Source organism: Pantherophis guttatus, chromosome 3 (genome assembly GCF_059756535.1).
Source record: "Pantherophis guttatus breed Tessera chromosome 3, ASM5975653v1, whole genome shotgun sequence".
Taxonomy (NCBI): Eukaryota; Metazoa; Chordata; class Lepidosauria; order Squamata; family Colubridae; genus Pantherophis; species Pantherophis guttatus.
In genome coordinates, this window is record NC_142065.1 from 106209425 (window position 1) to 106230829 (window position 21405).

The 21405-nt window shown below is 43.7% G+C and overlaps 1 protein-coding gene across 1 annotated transcript in view; it reads right to left on the minus strand.

Annotated features, from left to right (window-relative positions):
- The window catches only part of PAPPA2 (pappalysin 2), a 167764-nt gene extending 163474 nt beyond the window's left edge, over positions 1–4290 (minus strand). The window contains exon 1 of the mRNA XM_034409739.3: positions 3146–4290. Coding sequence (XP_034265630.2) covers positions 3146–3656 — 511 coding nt within the window. The 5' untranslated portion in view covers positions 3657–4290. The remainder of the gene's footprint in view (positions 1–3145) is intronic.
- Positions 4291–21405: the final 17115 nt, after the last annotated feature.

Below are 21405 nucleotides of genomic sequence, written 5' to 3' on the forward strand. Positions count from 1 at the left end.
GTTCAGAAGGAACCTATGTGACCTTCTGGGAGCAGTCCTCTTATCTGCTTCAAAAGCTGTTAAGCAATTGCATTATCGCAGGGTAATTAATTTCATGTAATTTAATATGATTTAAAGGAATTTAAATTCTATTAAATTTAGCTTTTGTCCATGTTTTACATACTGCTGTTTTAGAATATGCCTCTATAAGCATGTGACTCAAAGGCTTGCTGTAGCCTTCAAGTTTGAAAAAAATAGCACATCCTTTTATAATTTTAATAGCAGGGGCTGATGTTTGTTATTTGTTTAATGGCTCCTGCTTTGTCGATGTTCTTATCAGAGAATTTTAATCTGGGTTATATGTTGATTTAACATTTTTAGCTGTTTGTGTGTGTTTCTTAAGTTCTGGGCACTGCCCAAATCCACTGAAAGTGGGTGGCCAATAAAATTACACAAATCAATAAAATTACAAGCTGTATCACACTAACTTTCAATAATCTTTATTCTCACTACAATAGGATTTCAACTCTATTATTTGTATCCTGTATTCTATACAGTAAACCTCAAAGACCATGAATGAGGCCCTTCCCGATTTCATCACTACGTTTATCTGCAAATGCTTAGGTTCTGTCTCCATTGTTTTTACTTATTTGTCTTTAATGTAGCAAGCCAAATAAATTAATACATACTTAGACGCATCAAATTGTACAATCTACATGACATATAGAGTGCCACTTTGGTGTGGTGATTAAATCATCAAGCTAGAAACCAGGAGACCATGAGTTCTGCCTTAGACACAAAGCCAGCTGGGTGACTTAGACCAATCCCATTCTCTCAGCCCTAGGAAATAGGCAATACCAAACAACTTAAAAAAAGACCTTGCCAAGAAAACTGCAGGACTTGTCCAGGCAATCCAGAAGGAGTCAAAAACTGACTCAGAGGCACCAGAAAAGAAAAAAATACATATGCATAATGCATCAATCCCCAACTGGGGAAGCTTACCCTGGGCCTTATGAATTCAAAGCATCCCTGTTGTCCGTGATTTCAAGAAAAACTGTAACATTCACAGTTTGTAATAAAGTAAACAAACACTTTAAACACTTTGCAACCCAATTCATTTTGCTGGATAGTACTGCATTTTGCATCAAATGACTAACTACTTCATTATCTAATGTAATCTCATGATAAAAATCATTAAATTTCTCTTTACTTTTGCTTTAACTTTTACATTTGCTTTGTGTCTGGTCAGGAAGAAATTATCCAAGCTAGAGGCAAAGAGAAGTAACAGCAAGATAAATCACTGGTCCTTTATCCCGCAATCTGGTATCTATAGCATATAGCAGTTTGATTCAATTAATCTATGACTTCCTCCTTGCAACTGGGTCTAAATGCGAACATGCTGGTTACAATATTTGGTGGACTGCAGGATTTTTTTTTTTCATAATTCCTTCCTTCCCTCCCATGCCTAGCTTTATCTATCATCCAGCTTGATGAAAAATTCTGGGATAGCATAATTTATTTATTTTTTAAAAAATTACATGGCACCCTTCAAAACAGAATTCTCCCAGAATGGCTTACAATATACTGAAATTGCAATCTCACTTTTTAAATTAAAAAGTTTAATTTAAGTTTACATTAGTCTAAAAAATACAAGGGCAGAAATTACTTTATTCTTTATACCAAGCATTTAAAATGACATGGCATTATATTAAAAGGTACAGGAGGATAAAAATATCTTGCCTGGTGCTAGAAAGATAAGAAAATCATCAGGCATGCCTCACTGGGAAAGCCAATCCAAAGCACCAGGGAGACTACCACAAACAAAACCTATTTAGGTGCAGTCAGTCATCACACATTGGGGGGGGGGAGGGAGGGGCTGTTAAAACAAGCATTTAGCAGGAACATATTGGAGGAGGCTTTCTGTAACATTACTCTTAACCAATTACATTCTCCTCATAATATAGACCCAGAACCTAGTTTTTTGTTTTCTAGTGTTTTAATCTATTCCAAAAGGAGGCAAGAATCTTTTTTAGCCCACAAGGCTGATCTATTGATGACTTAGTCTAAGGAGATTCGTATGCATGTGTACATACAGCTTACTTACTCTTCACATATTCCTGCTCTCACACACTTCATCTGCTCCATCAGTTGCTTACATAGTTGAAATGCTGCTACTGTACTTAATAGGACCTTCCAGGAACTGAAACTCTATGACCACTCATAGACCCGCCAATATTTGTCACTCAGCAAGGATCCCATAATCAACTACTGAGTGTTCTTTCAACAACTGTCATTGCCTGTTAGCAGATGTGTGATCACAGTGGCAATTCAGGCAGGATAAAGGACAACAGCACTGAAACCGAGGTGGTATAATGTTCTTGGCAACAGTAGGAAGTGGTTTGTCACTGATATTTTCCCAGCTTCCAGTCTAGTCTAAATCCTTGGATGGGCAACACAGTATTAACCAGGTCCAACTGAAGCCTCCTAAGTATTTCCCATCCTAAACTGTTTTCACAATTCCAAAACAAAATCACGGATTTTACCGGACTAATCAGCAAAACAGGGCAGTAATAATCTCTCTCTCTCTCTCTCTCTCAGCATTCACTGAGTTTCCTTCTGAATAATGCATGCAAAGTAGCTTTAAATAGCAAAAGCTATTGTTGCATACAGAGTACACATGACAGTCCGCTGCAAAATAAAGTATAGAAGGGAGGGAAAAGATATTTACCGATGAAAACCAATCCAACTATCTATTATTATAGCTATTAGCCGTCCTTGCTTGGGTTTTTTTTTTAATCGTGATTTTGACCAGTATATGGAGCTGCACACTGACAAGCCAACTGCAAGCACACAGGATTCTAGGCTTGAAAGGAACTACTCTGGCTCTCTGCTGCTTGCAGATGTCCCTTCTCCCCTCTCACAGATACAATATTGGAAACTTCAAGTAACGCAAAGCCCAAAGACATCGACCCGACTGAAAAACCCTTCGGGGGCTATTCGATCCGCGGCAGGAGATACGGGTCCGTGTCACGTGTCCCGACTTTGTGCCCAGTTCTGCCCTGAGGCTTCTTACGAACCTCCGTTCTCCACCATCTCCGTATAAATTATGAACGCCCGCCGAGACGTCTAACCTCGGGCCTAGCCTAACCCACTTCCACAACTTTACCTGCGATAATGGCCGGATTGCTCTGCCCCCCCTCGGGCTTCACCCAAGCTTCGATGGTGAATTCGCCACGGGGCAGCTCGGCGACGGCTCCCGGCCGCAACAGTAGTTGCTCGGCTCTGCCGGAGAAGTAAAGCGCCGCCACGGAATCCGGCGCCCAATCCGCAGCTGGGGCAGAAGGGCCGGCTTTTGCGCTTTGGCGTAGCGGGAAAACGTTGCTCTCTTCCCACGTGTCTTCCACGCTGCTCCCGTCGGAACTGGGAGCGCGGCGGAGCCTCGAGGGCGCCGTTCTGTGCCCCGCCGACGCCGACGCTCCCACAGTCGGACGCGGGTAGCTCGCATAAGGGTGCTGTGGGAGAGTGGCGGCTCTGGCTTTGCTAACCCAGCAGGGCTCCCCGTCCAGGGATGCCGCAGACCGGCTTTCGCCCTGCCTTCCCCAGGAGGGGTGGGCGCCTTTTAACGCCAGCAGCCACACGACCGCCACCAGGAGCGACGAGGCAGGTGGACCGGCCATCCTCCGACGCGCAGCTTTCGTACGGCGCTCTCCTGCTTTAGGCCCTTCCCGAACCCGACTTGATCCCTTTCACGGGATGGTTTCTTTTGCTCCGGAGCGCTCCTAGGCTTAGGTTGTGTTTTGCCTCCGGTCTCTCTGCTTGGCGCGCCGAGGAAAGATTTGGAGCATCATTTCGGCCAGCAACGCCCTTCCCAGAAGGCTCCGTGAGGACGAGTGGCCGCCCGCGGCATCGTTAGAGCATCCTCAAAGCCTCTTTGTTCGCTCCCTCCCCGATCTCTCGCGCTTTCTCTCGCGCTCGCTTTCTTTCTGCCTTTCGGGCTCTCAGGTGCGAGTCTTCCTCCTCTTCTCCAAAAACAACAACAACAACAACAACAAAAAGCTGCGCTCCTGAGGTCAGAGGCAGGTTGGTGCCGACGATCTGCCGGTTCCGTGCTGTGGGTATCCCCAATTTTTTCAGGTGACGTGCAGCTAGGAGTCCAGCTGGATTACTGAATAAGAGAAACAAAGGTAGCCAGAAGAGGGTTGGATCGCAGGAGTTCCCCTACCTTCTTGAAAAGATTGATGCTGCTGCTGCTATTGACCAGCCTCATAAATTCTGTCTTTTTACTCCACCTCCCTGCCCCTTCTATCCTGACTCCCACCTTCCAATCTATGGCTCCTCCCCACTGCTTTGGGAATTGCTTGCAGTTTCTTTGACAGCTTGGTCCTCACTAAGGACTATATTGGTTGGGGAAGATGGAAGCCAAAGTCTCTTCTACTGTATCTGCAGTGATCAACAGGGCTTATTTCCAGGAGACAGTACCTAAAGGGGCCACCACAGAGTGAAACTGACTGTTAGGCTCGATATGCTTATTTTTAAAGTACATAACAAGGCAGGCAGCAGCCCTGATTCCCATCTCATATCAGTGTCTCCTGCACTGCATAATTACTTTTAGCCCAATGCACATTTACTTGAGCACAAGGTTCCTTCAACTCTTGGTACCCAATTCCCAAAAACATATGCTGGATTCAACTGCATGCAAAAAGATATGTGTTTTAACTTGCAGATAATTATGTTTACCCTCTAGATTTGGAGTTATGTGGTCTTATGAATTGCTGGAGATCTTTGTCCTCAATACATTTTCACAGAAGCTTATCTTGCAAAAAAAAACCATGGTTTTTTTTTTTTTTTTTTTGCTTTTTAATTTATATGCCGCCCTTCTCCGGAGACTCAGGGCGGCTTACAATGCATTAAGCAATAGCCTTCATACTTTTGTATATTTTATACAAAGTCAGCTTATTGCCCCCACAATCTGGGTCCTCATTTAACCTACCTTAGAAAGGATGGAAGGCTGAGTCAACCTTGAGCCTAGTGAGATTTGAACTTGCAGTAATTGTAGGCAGCAGATGTTAATCTGTTAATAACAGTGCTTTAGTCCACTGTACTACAGGCTGTTGATGGTACTTGATCTTCCAATAAAATCCTGACACTAAGAACATTGTCTTTGGTAGCCTGGAACAATTCAAACAGTCCAAAGTAATGTTCTGGACCTGCTGCTTGATTCCTGTGTTTGTTTATTCTGAAGTAAGTCCCATTGAGTTCAGTGGAATGTACTCATTTCAATACAACATTGAAGCTTTAACCAGAAGATACTGAAGAAGAAAAATGTGCTTAGAAGCGAGGGCATTTTATGATTCATTTTATGTAAGTCAGTAATGCCGAGATCCAATTAACAGCTTAATTCAAAACTATTACATTCAATCAAAGCCTTGCAGTTGGCTCTAAAGAGATGCCAATAACTGCCTAAGCAGCCCAGGAGAGATCTCCCCTTGCAGCTGATATGCTGAGAATCTTTTGGAATAAGAGAATTAGTTAATACTAAACATTTGCTGGAGATGAGCAACAAGATTATTGCCTTCCAAAATATGGGGTGGAGTGATGAAACTTCCATCTCCTCTAGACTGGTGCAGAGGCCAAACAGCCAGAGTAGTACAGGAAAGCTGTCTGGTGAGGCCGGCGCTATACAGTCAGGTGGAGTTACACAGCACATTGAATCTGGTGGTGGCAGAGCGAATGACGCGCACATATAACTTTACTAGAAACACACAGGCTGCTTTTGATGTGCAACACACACAACTCATTAACACACCCACACAATTATGACAATGTCAAAAAGAATTCAAGTGGCATCATCCTTTGGCCAGCTTGTTTATCTATTTTCAGCTCCCCTCTATCTGCTAACTGAGGAAAAGATAATCCATCTGGCCGAAAAATAAAATCAGATGCAGATCTCCAAACCTGGGGGTATTCTTGTAGATTTCGGAGCAGGCAATATGGTAAAGCCTTCATAAATTCCAGGATTGTGTGTTTGTGCACTGTCTGCATGGGATTTAAAATTTCTGGATTGCTACATCACATTTGTTTGCCTTTCCTTTTAAAGAGAAGTAACATTTTTCCTATGCAGGTATAAGGACAGATGATATGCAAATGAATGTTTATAGATGCACCTGTTTCTTCTTTAATGTCCAAAATACTATTTTCTAAGAACAATTCCTTCGTACCTTAGTTGACCTCATGAATTGTCATATTAAAGAGTTTGTTTCTTGTTAAATAATTGCAAAACTCAGGAATTTCAACTTAAAATATTGTAGCTGGAATTTCACTATAAGAATAAAAGAGCTGCCACTGAAATGAAAAATAGCAAAGTGTATAAAGACTGGAATATCTAGGCCATACGAAGACAGGAATGAGAAGAAAAAGGACAAAGATCTATAAATAATAAAAGAACTTTCTACCCTCTCCCGGTAGTCTCTTATGTGCTCAGGACTTCAAAATCAACATAAGCTACATTGGTTCTTGTCACTTTATTGTCTCATTTAAAGAACAAAAAACCAAACCAGGTTTTATAAACAAGAGCTCAACTCTTGTAGAATTCATTCATACCGATTTTTCAAATAGCAGCTGCACTTAGAACTCCCTCCAACCATCCGTTGAAATCTGCTGCGCCACATGCATGCTTTTTCCTCTGCACTGCTCATTTCACGCAAACCAGACAGTTTTCATTCCTGACACCACAAAAGTACTAAGGACTGACAGCCTTTTCCTCATCTCCTTTCTTTTTGCTCAGGTGCCTAGGATTTCCTTCCTGCAAAAACTATGCTAACATCACATTCTTGGCACCCTCGTATTCTCTGCCTTTAAATCCAGGAAGGAGTAAAGGAAAGTCTGGAACCCAGGCGTGCTTTCGGTCAGTTCCACTATGTGAAGTTTACAAAGCCAAAAAGGAAAATGTTTCTCTCTCTACCCCACCCCAACCCACTAAGGTTTTGGGCAACCCTTCCCTCTTCCTTTTGAATGTACTTTAAAGCAAAACTTCTGTTTGATATGTGCAAGAAAGTGACCTATAGGCATTAGAACCTTCTGCCAAAGCTGGCCAAAGCAATAGGAAAAAAACAAAGAAAAGGTAGGGTAAGACTACTTAAAGCATACGCTGCCCCCTAGCTTCCCTATGCAGTATTTACCCTGCAGCAGTCACTGCCCTCAGAGGAGACACATGCACACATACCTTGAAAGTGTTTTAAACCCACCGACAGTAAGAGAGAAGGAGGAAAAAAAACACTTGTGCCAAAAATAGTCCATTTAAGGAAGGAGTGGGGGAGAACTTCAGAAAACTCTCTATTTTTAAAAAAAAAATTCATGTCCTGATTTTACACAAATAGGGGTCTTCAAAGGCTAGCATGAACTGTTTTGAAATCTCATGGTTGAATTACCCCCCTCCTCTCTCTCTTTCTTGCTTTTTCTTTTCCTGTATTCAACTCTTTTTCTTCTCTCCAAAGCACTATCTGTGGCAATCAGGCAAAAGCAAGGTTGCCAGCAAAAAGCTGGGAGTGGGAGGCCCCTTCTAGGGTACAGGCTTTCAAATCTGAAAAAAAGGAAGAGAGAGAGAGAGAGGAAAGGAAGAGAGAGAGGAAAAGGAAGGAAGGAAGAAGGGAGGGAAGGAGAGAGGGAGGGAGGGAGGGAGGAAGGAAAGAAGGAAGGAAAGGAAGGAAGGAAGGAAGGAAGGAAGGAAGAGACACTTGAATGGAATGGATTTAAGGAAGTTTCAACAAGAGCTGCCTTTTTTATTCCCTGAAAAAAAAATGGGGGTGACCAAAAACAGAGAAGAGAGGATGACAAAATTGATTGGAAAAGTTTAGTGCTGTGATGGCGAACCTATGGCACGCGTGCCACAGGTGGCACCCAGAGCCATATCTGTGGGCACACAAGCATTGCCCTAGCTCAGCTCCAGCATGCATGCGTGCACCAGCCAGCTGATTTTCAGGCCTTCCGGGCCCACCGGAAGTCGGGAAACAGGCGGTTTCCGGCCTCTGGAGGGCCTCCGAGGGTGTGGGAAGGCCGTTTTTGCCCTCCCCAGGCTCCAAGAAAGCCTCTGGAGCCTGAGGAGGGTGAAAAACAGGCCTATCGGGCCCACTGGTAACCTTTGTGCCGTCATGTGCCAAAAGTGAGGGGAGCATGGAGGGGGTCGCGCGTGCATGGGGGGGGCAGGGCACAGGGGGGCATTGAATTATGGGTGTGGACACGCATGTGCATGACCCCCGTGCTCCCCCCGTTTTGGGCACATGACGGCAAAAAGGTTAGCCATCACTGGTTTAGTGGATGGAATTGAGAAGGCAGGAGTGGAATCTCATTTACTGCAGGCATATACTTATAAATAAAGTGCATTAGAAGGAATGGCTGGATAAACAGGGAGCAAGAAGGAAAACACTGCTCTCCTCTCTGCTGTAGAGCAAACAAGGACAAAGAGAGCTTCAGAAAGAGAAGGATTTGAATCTGGGACAGGAGGAGGATCTGACTATCAGCTAATGAGATGAAGGGTCTACACCCCAAACACATGTATTCAAGAATGATGTTGCAAAGATAGCAATGTGGGGGTTTACCCCCCTTAGAAACAGCTATTCCTGCCCTCTTTTAAATCAAGAAGTCTAAACCATACATAAGTATGCCTATTTAGAAATAACTTCTTCTAAAATAGATAAGATTTAAATATGAGAAAATGTGGTATAAGAAGTATACATTTAAAAAACAAGATTACGCTAGGTGGCATAGACTGTATTTGATCAGCCTTCCCCTGGAGATGTGTTCACTTTGGTTGCAGGGCTATATACTGTAGATAATATTCCTATGTATTTTCCATTTCTACAGATAATGTTTTGAAGGCAGAAGTAATTTCTTGAGAAACATGGACTGCTTTCATCAGTGGGCACTAAAATAAGCATATTTCCTGTTCTTATGAGGGGATTTCCACATGTGAGGCTTAATTGACATTTTTCTACTTACTGTCCCCACAGTATAACTTCAAAGCCTAAATTGGCAGGCATCTCTTTTTTACTTAATGCAAGACAGAGAGCCAATAGAATTCAGAAGCACACTTTCAAATATTCTGTTGGTCAAAGTTACAGTATTTGTTTTATGTTCTGCAAAGCCTCCACAAGTCAGCCACTGTGGGCTTAAAGGCATTCTTACTATGATTTTTAAAAGCTGCTCCCACTTTTCTCTTTTTTTCATAAGTAATAAGGGATTAGAAGAACTTGTCTTTGAGGGCTATAACTAAGGATCCTGGGTGTTGGGAAAGGGGGGTGTTGTCCATAAATAATTTAAGACTCACAGCACATAATGAAACATTTCAGCCTTTATCTTTTGGCCTCTTCCTCCAGAATTACTAGTTTATTTACTGCACATGTAACAAACTTGACCACTGCCTTCCAGCCAAGTGCATTTATTTTATGACACAGAGTGAACCAGCAATAAAAAAGTATATTCATAACACTTCCAATCTTCTGTCGACTTTTCTTCCCACTCTGCCTGCAACAGGCTGGTTACAGGATACTTTTTAATGGAATAATGCTGGCATATACGGTTAGACAAATTGGGGGTGGGGGAAATCAGCATTTGGCAGAAATGTCAAGAAACTATTATGTTAAAAAGCAATTGTCATAAGCTGGATCTAGCCCAATAACTCAGAGACAGACTCCAATTCTTTTCTGTAGCTTTATTGTTGATCTATTGGTACTGGAGGTCACTGACCTTGTACCTTTCTCTTTCAGGTATACATCTGGAATGAGTTGTGGACCATGCGGTTGGACCTTTTGTACCCAGGAGGAGGGGTTAAGAGGTAAGGAGTGGTTATAAGGATTATGGGATATGTGGTTAGTTAACCCTTGAAGGTCCGGGTGATCAGGGAGACATAGTAGTTAGGCATTTATCATGACAAAACCCCCTCTAAATGCCTAACTGGGTACCTGAGGCGGTGTTTGCATACATACAGAGAATACACTGGTACAGGCATGAATTACAAGCAAACACGCATTTTTGACATGAGGTAAGCATGTTGTTTATGTGGTAGGGGTTTAGTGAGAATATCTGCTGTTTGCTCCTCTGTGTCACAGTGCACTGCCCTAATGAAACCTATCTCTGAAAACTGCCTGACGTGTTTGTATTTAATGTCAATGTGCCTAGAACGCTGACCTATGGCATCGGCACTAGAGATCTCTATCGCTGCCTTGTTGTCTTCGTGGATAACTATTGGATATGAGGGTTCAGCCCAGATGTCGCAGAGCAGGTCATCGAACCATACTAAATTGTTTGCGGCCTTTGATAGGCAAACAAATTCTGCTTCCGTAGTTGATGTGGCCACCAGTTTTTGCTTTCCAGTGTACCAGTGGATGGGGCAATTGTTGAGTAGTAGCACGTAGCCTGAGGTGCTTTTTCTGCACTCTACGTCCCCAGCCCAGTCAGCATCAGCATAGCAGGTTAGCTTTGGTTCCTTGGATGTTTCTGGTTCTAGGCAGAGTAGGGCATCCACACTAAATTTTAAGTATCTAAGTAGTCTTTTGATGGCGTTCCAGTGTGTTACCATAGGCTTGCTTACATGTCTGGACAGCAGGTTGACGGCCAAGGCGATGTCGGGCCTGGTCCAGTTGGATATGTACAGTAGTGACCCTATCGTTGATCTATACAGTTTGTTGTCTGTGAAAGGTTCAGATTCCTCATACATGGTCTTCAGGAACTCGGGTTGAGTCTCGCTGGGTTTTGCTTCGGACATGTTGCATTTGGACAGCAGCTCGATGATCTTTTCTCTCTGGGAGAGGCGGAAGCCCTTGTTGGTTTTTATCACTTGGACCCCTAGGTATCTGTCAATCTTTCCAAGTGACTTTAAGGAGAAGTGGCTACCCAGGTCAGTGGCGAACTTGTCACACCTGTTCTTGTGTTTGCTGATGTACAAGATGTCGTCCACGTAAACGAGCACACCTTCGAATGTGTTGTTTTCTCTCCTCGTAAAGAAGCATTTGTCAGCTGAGGTGGCCTCGAAGCCCATGGATCTGAGGGCCTTGGCCAAGCAGTCATACCACCTTTTGCCCGACTGCTTGAGCCCGTACAGGCTTTTATTCAGCAGCCAGGTTTGGTTCTCGCCTTTGTTGTACCCAGGCGGCGCTTTGACGTATATTTCTTTATCCAGCTCGGCGTGCAAGTACGCTGTTTGTACATCGAATTGGAAGACCTCCAAGCCCAGGATGGTGGCCACCACCAGGGCGCTTTTGACGCTCTCCGCCCTGACGGTTGGCGAGTAGGTGTCCGTATAGTCTTCGGGGTATCTTTGGGCGAAACCCTGCGCGACTAGTCTTGCCTTGTATAGGACCTTGTTGTCCTCTAATGTCTTAACCCTGAACACCCATTTGGTTCCTATTGGTTTTTTGTCCTCTGGAACTTGGGCAGGTGAGTATACCTGGAGGTTCTTTAGGCTTTCCATCTCCTTCTCCATGGCAAGCATCCATTTTTCTTTCTCCTCCCGGGGGAGCCCGAGGATGTCTTCATATGAGCTGGGTGTGAAATGGGTGTTGTGGATGGTCATAACGTAGTCCTCTAACTTCTTTGGTAGCTTGTTTCTGGTTTCTCTGATTGGCCTGCTGGGGGTTGGCTCGGTTTCCTGCATGATGTCTGCCTCTTTGTCCGTCAGGTCATCTATCTTTAGTGAAGGGTGCCCTTCTTTCCAACCTTTGACGCTTGCCTTGCGGTGGTTGGCTTTGTGCCCTGTGACCTCTCTGACCTCCCTTTCCTCTTGGCCATGCTCGAACGTGACCCTATTGGCTGGGATGTCATTGGAGTGTACCCTCGACCAGTTTGCGTTTTCGTGGAAACTGGCTGATCTGGAAACCACAAAACGGTTATTGTTGTCGACAAATCTGTAGCCCTTTGTGCCCGGTTCGTAACCCACGAACCTTAACCTTTTTGATAATTTCTCCCCTTTTCTTCTTAGCTGTCTGGGAATGTGGACATCAGCTGGGGCGCCGAATATGTGCAAGTGTGCAATGTTGGGCTTTCTGTTGTATAGCATCTCGTATGGTGTCTTATTGATAGAGCTTGACCACAGTCTATTCAGGGTGTAATTAGCGTAGTGTAATGCCTCTGACCAGAAATGCTGCCCCATCCCAGCATCCTCCAGGGCGCATCTCATCATGGTTTGCAACATCCCGTTTTTTCTCTCTGAGACTCCATTTTGAAAGGGAGAGAAAGGTGAAGAGGTGTAATGCGCTATGCCCCGCTCCCTCAGCCACCTTGTGAATTCTTTGGCCATGAATTCTGAGCCCCTATCAGTCATTATCTGCCTTATTCTCATGTTATGTTGCATATCTACTCTTCTGTGGAATTCCTTAAACCTTTGGAACACTTCGTTTTTGTGTCTGAGGGAGTAGACATACCCGTATCTGGTGTAGTCATCCACAATCGTGAGGAAGAATCGCTTCCTATGTCCTACAGAGGGTTTCATTGGCCCTACCAAGTCCATATGCACCAATTGGAAGGGGTATTCCGTGGTTCGTTTGGATCCCCTGGGAATGGCCTTAACCTTGATCTTGGAACGCTTACAAACTGAACACTCTAAATAGTTTTCGCAGTTCTTTACTTTGAGACCTTCGGTACATTCCGTCATTTTCTTTACAATGGGGAAGCTTATGTGTCCCAGTCTCCTGTGGAGGAGGTGGGCGCAGTTATCATGCAATGGCTTGCCGATAGATACAGACTTGTTTGTCTTCTCATGGCTACATCCTGCCTCCTGCTGCACCCCCTCTGTTTCTGGATACTTATCTACCTTGTGGTTTGTGCTGGCATCAATGCCTTCTTCCTCCCTTGCGTTGGGTGTGAAGTAGGGAAGCCCCTCGTGTATGGTTACCTTTCCTATCTCTTTCCCTTGCTTGATCAAGTGTGCCTTTCCATCTTTAAATTTTATTTCTATATTTGTGTCTCGTGTCAGCTTTGTGATGGCTAGCACGTTGTGGGGAATTTCTGGTACGTACAGTACTCCTTTTAGGTCCCCTACCTGTGTGATGTGTATGTTTCCTTTCCCCACTACTTTGACCTTGCTTTGGTTTGCCACCTTTATTTCTGAGTCTATTTCTGTGAGTGAGTCTAGCAGCTCTGGGTTACAAGTAGTGTGACTTGTGGCCCCTGAATCCAGGAGCCATGTGTTTCTCTCTGCCTTATGTTTGTCATTTGGGTCATCGTGCCTGATCCCATACATGGAGCCAGAATTACTGTCCCTGGAGTGGTCTCTGCGCTCGTGGTGTTTCCTGGGGTTGGGTGACCACCCTCGCCCTCTTTCCTTTGGGTGCCTGCGTTCAGGTGACCTTCCCCCTCTACTGTCGTGCTGTCCCCTATCCCTATGGTTCCTGGGGCAATCCTTCTTTAAGTGGTTCCTTGATCCACAAGAATAACATTCTGAGGTATCCCTGGCCCTATCCTGGAAATCCACCATTTTTGTGGGTCTAGGGTCCCCTTTGGCTAGTTGGCGTTCCCTCCTCAGAGTGTCCTCTGCAACGAGCTGACTGGTCAGTGCGCCTAGTGTGAGGTATTGCAAGTTGAGGCTATTTAGTTGGGTCATGAAGATGTCCCAGCTGCTATCAAGAGAGTTTATGATTATGCTTATCATGCTCTCTTCAGTGATGATTTCCCCCCTCTGCATGAGTTCTGCCCTTGCAGCATTCATTTTTAAGATGTGCTCACTCATGGGGACCCCTGCCTTATGCTTGGTGGAGTGGAACTCCCTAGATAGTCTAGTGGTAGTGGCTCTGCTTTGGCTATAAAACAGGTTACATAGTTTTTGCATAATATCATAAACAGTTAGATTGTCCTCAATAGATGGATACATAGCAGATGGAATGGAGGTTAACATGATACAAAATGCCCTGTGATGAATGCAGTCAATTTCCAGTGACCAGGGCTTTTGGGGAGGTCTGTTAGCTAGGAACAGTGCATTCTCTCTCATGAGAGCAACTCTTAATTGTTGGCTCCATTCTATAATATTACCCCCATCTAACTGCAATTTTGGCAAATTGGCATAATTTGCCCCAGAAATATTAGTAAGGTTACTTACTGGGGGGAGCTGTCCATGGTCCAAAATGTGATTAAACTCACAATAAGGCTTTGGGATGTCTGTGGCCATTCTGTACTTGCTTGGATCTATGTAACTTGCTTCTCTTGTTACAGGCAGGTACTGGGCATGCGCGAAGCTCATTCCGCGTTGGAGTCCATCGGGTGAGGTTCCTGTTGCTGGAGCTCCCAGGCCTAGGCCTAGGCCTGTCGGTGGGAGGCTGGACCCACCCCCGGTGGGTCTGAAGATTCCCCCTGAGACTGGACACCACTGCTGGATGGCCGGATCCCCGGCGAAGAAGGGCAGAAGGTGAGGAGGCGACGCGGTCGCAAGTCGAGGACTTTCGCGGGTCGGCGGTGCGGCAGCAGCGGAGGTCGTAGGTTGAGGATTCCCTGCACTCAGCGGCTCGGCGGTAATGTCGGTGGCGGCGGCGGATCCTCCCTCGTGGTCGCTGGTCCCTGGTCGCGTGGACTGGCCTGATGGATGTCGTGGCGTGGGTGAGTAGCTGGTTCTCCTCTTCTCCCTCGGGCCTCGTGTTGTTGGTGTAGTGGGTGGCGAGTTCGAGTCCTGCGGTTGATTCTTCCTGCAGGTGGGCGGTCTTTTGTGCAGGTTGTTGGTGTGTGCGGTGTTTTTAGTTGATTGTGACTCGGTTGCCTGGTTTTTGTTGGTTGTCCTGGCCTTCTTGTGCTTTCCAGGATTTTTCTTTGGTTTATTGAGTGCCGCGGGAGGCTCGAAAGCGGAGCCTAGGGCAGCGGTGATGGTCTCGATTGCCTTTTGCAATTCGAGATCGGTAGGCGTTTTTCTTTTTATTATTGTGGTCTCTTCGTGGTCGCTTTCAGAACTGGGCTCTTCGTAGTCGCTTTCTGAGTCCCCCTCGTCTGTTTCGGGGTTCGGGCATTTTCGCGCCAAGGGATTCAAATCCTGGCTTCCCATTGGCTGGTGCTCGTCCCAAGATGGCTGCCGGGAGGGGGGCACGGAAATGGGTTCTGCCGGCTCAGGATCATCAGGTTGGGGTGGCTTACCCTTTTTTGCTGGTTTTTCTTTCTCGGTGGTCTTTGGGGCCTCAATCGCTGCTTCTTGTTGCTCGAAGAGGCCTTGAAGGTCCGCGATGAGGTTTTCTTTGTCGCTGCTTGCCTCCATCAGTTTCAGGATGGAGAGTTTGAATTTATTCATTATCTGTGCTGTTTCTTCTTCCGGGGCGGTGATCTCCTTGGATGGCCCCTCTTCATCTGATTGTGAGTCCAGGCTGGAGTCCTGCTCGCTTCCAGCTTCTGTCTCTTCCATGGCTGTGGCTTTGGTTGCAAGCTTCTCAGCCATCTTCTTGGTAAGAGCTCTGGTCTGTGCTCTGTTTGCTTCTTCAGGGTAGGTGTTGGGTTCAGTCATTGTCTGGAGTTATGGGCAACCGACCTCTGCTACCATTTTGTCGTAAGCTGGATCTAGCCCAATAACTCAGAGACAGACTCCAATTCTTTTCTGTAGCTTTATTGTTGATCTATTGGTACTGGAGGTCACTGACCTTGTACCTTTCTCTTTCAGGTATACATCTGGAATGAGTTGTGGACCATGCGGTTGGACCTTTTGTACCCAGGAGGAGGGGTTAAGAGGTAAGGAGTGGTTATAAGGATTATGGGATATGTGGTTAGTTAACCCTTGAAGGTCCGGGTGATCAGGGAGACATAGTAGTTAGGCATTTATCATGACAGCAATTTACAGAAATGCCTATCTAACCCTCTTTTCTCAAAATCTAGCAGACATTGAGCCACCACCTGAAATTCAAAAGAAGCAGATAAACATGAAGCTTTAAAAAAGTTTTGTGACGAATCTGCAATATCCAAATGCCAAAGGCCCTTTCTATAAAGAAACAGAGGGAGTTAATATTTGTTATTTATGGGGCCTAAATTAGCAGCATAATTAGAATTCACACTCAAGTAAACAAGGCTAAGAATACCTCAATAGTGACACACCAAATGAAATTTGGACAAACATCTCAAAAACCTTTAAAATAAAATAATAACGTAGTGGCAAATTATTGTATTTTTATTTACAAATCTTCAAAAGAATGTACACAATCTACTTCAGGTCTAGGAGTTGTAAACTCATTGTTTTCTACTATTTTCTACTCCAAAGGAGCAGAGTGTATATTTCAAATTAACATTAACATTTTGTTTTTGTTTGGGAAAAAAATAGTAATCTTGTCAACAAAGATGTTAAAAATAATTTAGAGATATCAAGAAAAGGTTTTACTTACTGTATCATTCAGAAAGAATCTGGTAGCACCTTTCAACACTAATGATTTATTGTAAGGCATAAACTTTCATGAGCTGCAACACTTCATCAGATGAATGGTTACCTTATTTGATTATTATAGACTTAACACCAGTGGTGGGATTCAGGTAATTTAACAATCAGTTCTCTGCCCTAATGATTTCTTCCAACAACCAGTGTGCCAAACTGCTCAGAAAATTAACAACCAGTTCTCCCGAAGTGGTGCGAACTGGCTGAATCCCACCACTGCTTAACACCTACGTTATAGCTCACTATCAAAGCTCACTATAGCACTATAGCTCACTATCAAAGTGAAACAATTTTCAGTTAGAATGTTATTAAGAACTAGACAATCCATGCCCCTGCTGGGACATTGTTTTAGAGATATCTCCATAGCTAAACAGAGAAACAGCATGACCACAGATGGATAAAAAGGCAGTAGAAGCAGAAGAAACTTCTGACTTCCTGCTGGCTTCCCCACTGGGTTTCCTTGTAGGAAGCTTGCAGGAAGCATTGGAAACCCTTCCTTCCTTCCTTCCTTCCTTCCTTCCTTCCTTCCTTCCTTCCTTCCTTCCTTCCTTCCTTCCCTCCCTCCCTCCCTCCCTCCCTCCCTCCTTCCTTCCTTCCTTCCTTCCCTCCCACCCATTCCTGCCAGCTTCCTCATTTACTTTGCTTATGGGAAGTTTGCAGGGAGAAAATCAGTGAAGAACTTGCAAGTCCAAGGCTAGACAGCAGACAAGTTGCTCAATGAGAGAGGGAGCAAGGGGATGTGTGGGGATATGAGTTGGGAATAATATATGGCTTATGTGAGAGGTGCTACATAAGGAGAGAAGGCTGTATTTGTGTGTGCAAGAGATGTCACATAGGACAGATAGGGCACATGGGGGAGGTAGCTTGGGACAAGAAGGGGTCATGGGGGAGGTCATGGGGATATGTGAAAGTTGCCATGTGGGTCAGGGAGAGTGCATGGGGAAGCAGCCTGGAACAAGAAAGGGGAGTGGGCCAGTGGTGGGTTGCTCCTGGTTCTGTCTGGTTCTTTAGAATCGGTAGTAAAAGCAGCGGGAGGCTCTGTCCACCCACCCAGACATCATAATTGACAATCTGTGCATGTGTAGAAGCTTCTGTGCATGTGCAGAAGCACGAGCGAGTGAAGCAAGTGAGCGTGCACATTCCCATTACAAACCAGTAGTAAAGATGGAGTGGGCATCATGAGGAAATGTGAGATCTGCCACACAGGTTGGTGAGGACATGTAGGTTTTGGAGGCATTCTTTAAATTAGCCCATTTGCAGGGAGCCTTGGTACTACAGTGGTTTAAAGCACCCTGTTATTAACACAGCTGCCTGCAATTTACTGCTGGTTCGAATCTCTCCAAGGCTCAAGGCTGACTCAGCCTTCCATCCTTTCTAAGGTAGGTTAAATGAGGACCCAGTTTGTGGGGGCAATAAGCTGACTTTGTATAAATATACAAAAGGATGAAGGCTATTGCTTAACGCACTGTAAGCCGCCCTGAGTCTCCGGAGAAGGGCGGCATATAAATCAAATTAAAAAAAAAAAATTTAAGCCACCTTGGTTCAAAAACTGTTGTCCTATGACATACTGTTTCACCCTGTTAAGGGTTATGAGAAAGAGAGTTCTAATGGTGTATAGATTTGCAAAGAACAAAATAAAATAGAAGGTACCTGGCTCAAGAAAGGATCTAGGTCTCCTGGTGGATGACCATTTGAGCCAGCAATATACTGCAGCTGCCAAAAAAGCCAATGCAGTTTTACCCTACATCAACAAAGGGAGAGCATCAAGATCAACTGAAGTGATAGTTCCACTCAATATTGCACTAATGAAGGCACATTTGGAAGACTCGTCAGTGCTGGTCACCATGATACAAAAAAAGATGGTGAGTCCTTAGAAAGAGTGGAAAGAAAAACAACAAAGATAATAAGTGAAGGGGGCTAAATCATATGACGCTCCATCATACGATGGAGGCTAACTCATATGATGAACAGCTAAGGTATGTTTAGCCTAACAAAGTGAAGGCTCAGGAAAGACATGATAGCTGTTTTCCAATACTTGAAAAACTGTCACATGGTTTTTTAATTCTCCATAGCATCTGAAGAAAGGACAAGAAGCAATGGCTGAAAGCTCGTTTCAACCAGGCAATAAGGAGGAATTTCCTGACAGTGAGAATGATTAATCAATGGAACAGCTCACCTCCAAGATTTGTAAGTGCTTCATCCTTGGAAGTTTTCAAGAAAAGATTGGACAATCATTTGTCTGGGATGATATAAGGACTCCAGCCTTGGACAGAGGGTTGGACTAGAAGAGCTCCAAGGTCCATTCCAGCTTATGATTTCTATGGTATGGGGAAAAGAGCACATTTTTTTTAAAAAAAAATCTGATAGTAAACATGAGAGCAGAAAATTTACAGAAGTTCTGTTATGTGCTTTTTATAGAGTTTAGCTATTAGATATTCTCCATTCCCCAGAGAAAATTTATGTTTGTTTGTTTATATTCCAATTTTATTATTTGTATAAATAACTTAAGGTGGTGAACACAGTAGTCCCTCCTCTTATTTTCCCCACAACAACCTGCGAGGGGTGATAGGCTGAGAGAGAGTGACTGGCTTAATATCACCCAATCAACTTTCAGGACCCAATCTAGGGGTGCTATTCAGCAGGTTCTGACAGGTTCTGGAGAACCGGTAGCGGAAATTTTGAGTAGTCCGGAGAACCGGCAAATACCACCTCTGGCTGGCCCCAGAGTGGGATGGGAATGGAGATTTTGCAATATCCTTCCCCCAGGAGTGGGGTGGGAATGGAGATTTTGCAACATCCTTCCCCTGCCATGCCCACCAAGCCATGCCCACCAAACCACGCCCACAGAACCAGTAGTAAAAAATTTTTAATTCAACCACAGTCTCAATCCCACAATCTCCTGCTTTTTAGTCTGATATCTTAACCACTAGAACAATTTTTATTCCATTCCAAATAAGATTTAGCAGTTTATATGCTCACAAACTATTAATAATTTAGAAGGTGACAACAAACAACTAAATGCAATTAAGGCATAAATCTGTTACATATTAACTAAAACATATTAGTTAAACAAATAAATTATATGTCCAATTGTAGCTGAAAAACTGATTTTTTTTTTCCTGGAAGTTGAAGACAGAGGAAGAGATGTAGTGCAGCCACTTTCTAGAATCTCCCAGGGTGTGTTTGTTGGAGTTAGAGTAGTAAAGGTTTAGTTTGGCAAGATTCTGCTTATTGGATATAAACAAATAAAGGGCAGAACTTTGACTTTCTTATTCCATGTCATTCTTGGTTTGGGCCTAACACATACACATTTTTACAAATTCTTGTAGATTAAAAAAACATTTCAGATTCTTTCTTGAACCATACAAATCATATAAAACAAATTAGGCTTACATGAAGCCCAGTGTTACTTAAATGGAAAAGCAAGCATGTGGAGATGATTTCATCCATTCCATGCCTTTCTTTATAGAGAACACTGTCATGTTCTGTAGTGAAAGTTCAGTGAAAATAATGTGTAAATATCTGTTCATGCTTAACTCCCCACATCTAATTGCTGGTGCTGTATATAATACGATATATGAAGAAGATATATCCTTCCCATTTTCATGCATAGAAACAAATAGGGAGAGACTTGTGACAAAATTATATGAATTGTAAGTGAACTACCCAAGAAGTAGAGTGTGGGGGGAAAAGAGAAGAGAAGAATGCACTCCTTTTTCTTCCTATCAGCCCAGGGCCTACTCAATATTGCTGCCTGTCACATATTCCTATGGTCTATTATCTACTATGTAGTTGCTATACTTTGGAGTTAAAGTGTTTGGGGAAGTTTAAGAAACCCAAATACTTTTTTTTAAAATTAAACTTTTCTTCTGCATTAAACTATTTTTGGTATTAGTAATGATCTTCTAATAATGTGTGTGTATGAGAGAAAGAATATTAATGCATTAAGTAAATAATGATCTTTTAAAAATAGGTTTTAATTTTCACAGTAGTCTGGATATTGATGATGCAGTATTATCACTAATAACCTCGAAAGGCATTTCTGGACATTCCAAATACTGGGGAAAAAATTATATGACAGGCCGTCTAACAATAATTTTAATTTTATTCATTTTAATATTGTATATGCATATGTGTACATAATATATGACCATCATTGTTAATTGTTTTAAAATAATGAATAACAATACATACTTGTCAGGCACATAAAGGTCCAATTAAACTGATTTATTGCTAAACAGCCCATAAACAGGAATCTTCTCAACTAATGGTTAGTAGCTGCTTGGAATTAGATAAGGGTCAATGCAGGGGTGAAATCTAAAATTTATTACTACTGGTTCTGTGGGCATGGCTTGGTGGGGGGATAATGTGACTGGGTGGGCGTGGCCAACTTCTTTTTTTTTTTAACATTTCAAAGCATTTTTTCTAATGCTTTGAAAATCCTCTGACGATCAGGCAACTCAGCTGGGATCGTCAGAGAGGCTTTTTAAAAAATACCTCTCTGCCGATCAGGCAACACAGCTGGGATCGTCAGAGACTTTTCAAAGTCGGCCAAGAGGTTGCAGAAAAAAAATGCTTTGAAAAGCCTCTGACAATCCCAGCTGAGCCATGCAATCATCAGAGACTTTCTTTTTTACTTTTAAAAGCATTTTTTCATCGGAAGAGGTTGTAGAAAAAATGCTTTTAAAAGTAAAAAAAAAAAAAGCCTCTTATGATTGTGCGGCTCAGCTGGGCATGGTGGGGGGGGGGCGCAGGGATTTTTGCTACCGGTTCTCCGAACCACCCACCGCCATCGCTACCAGATCGGGTGATCTGGTCCGAACCGGGAGCATTTCACCCCTGGGTCAATGGAATTCAAGGTGGGGGGGGGTTGTACTGTGTGTCTATATAGGGATTCTAGGCTGATCCCTCTTTTGACTTTACCCTCAAATTCTACCATTCCTTCTCCTACATTACTGGCCAGTAAATATTGAATGATGGAAAAGTGAGTATCAATTTTATCATTTTTTCACCGTATTTAAATTAGTCTGAGTTGGGACATTTAATACAAT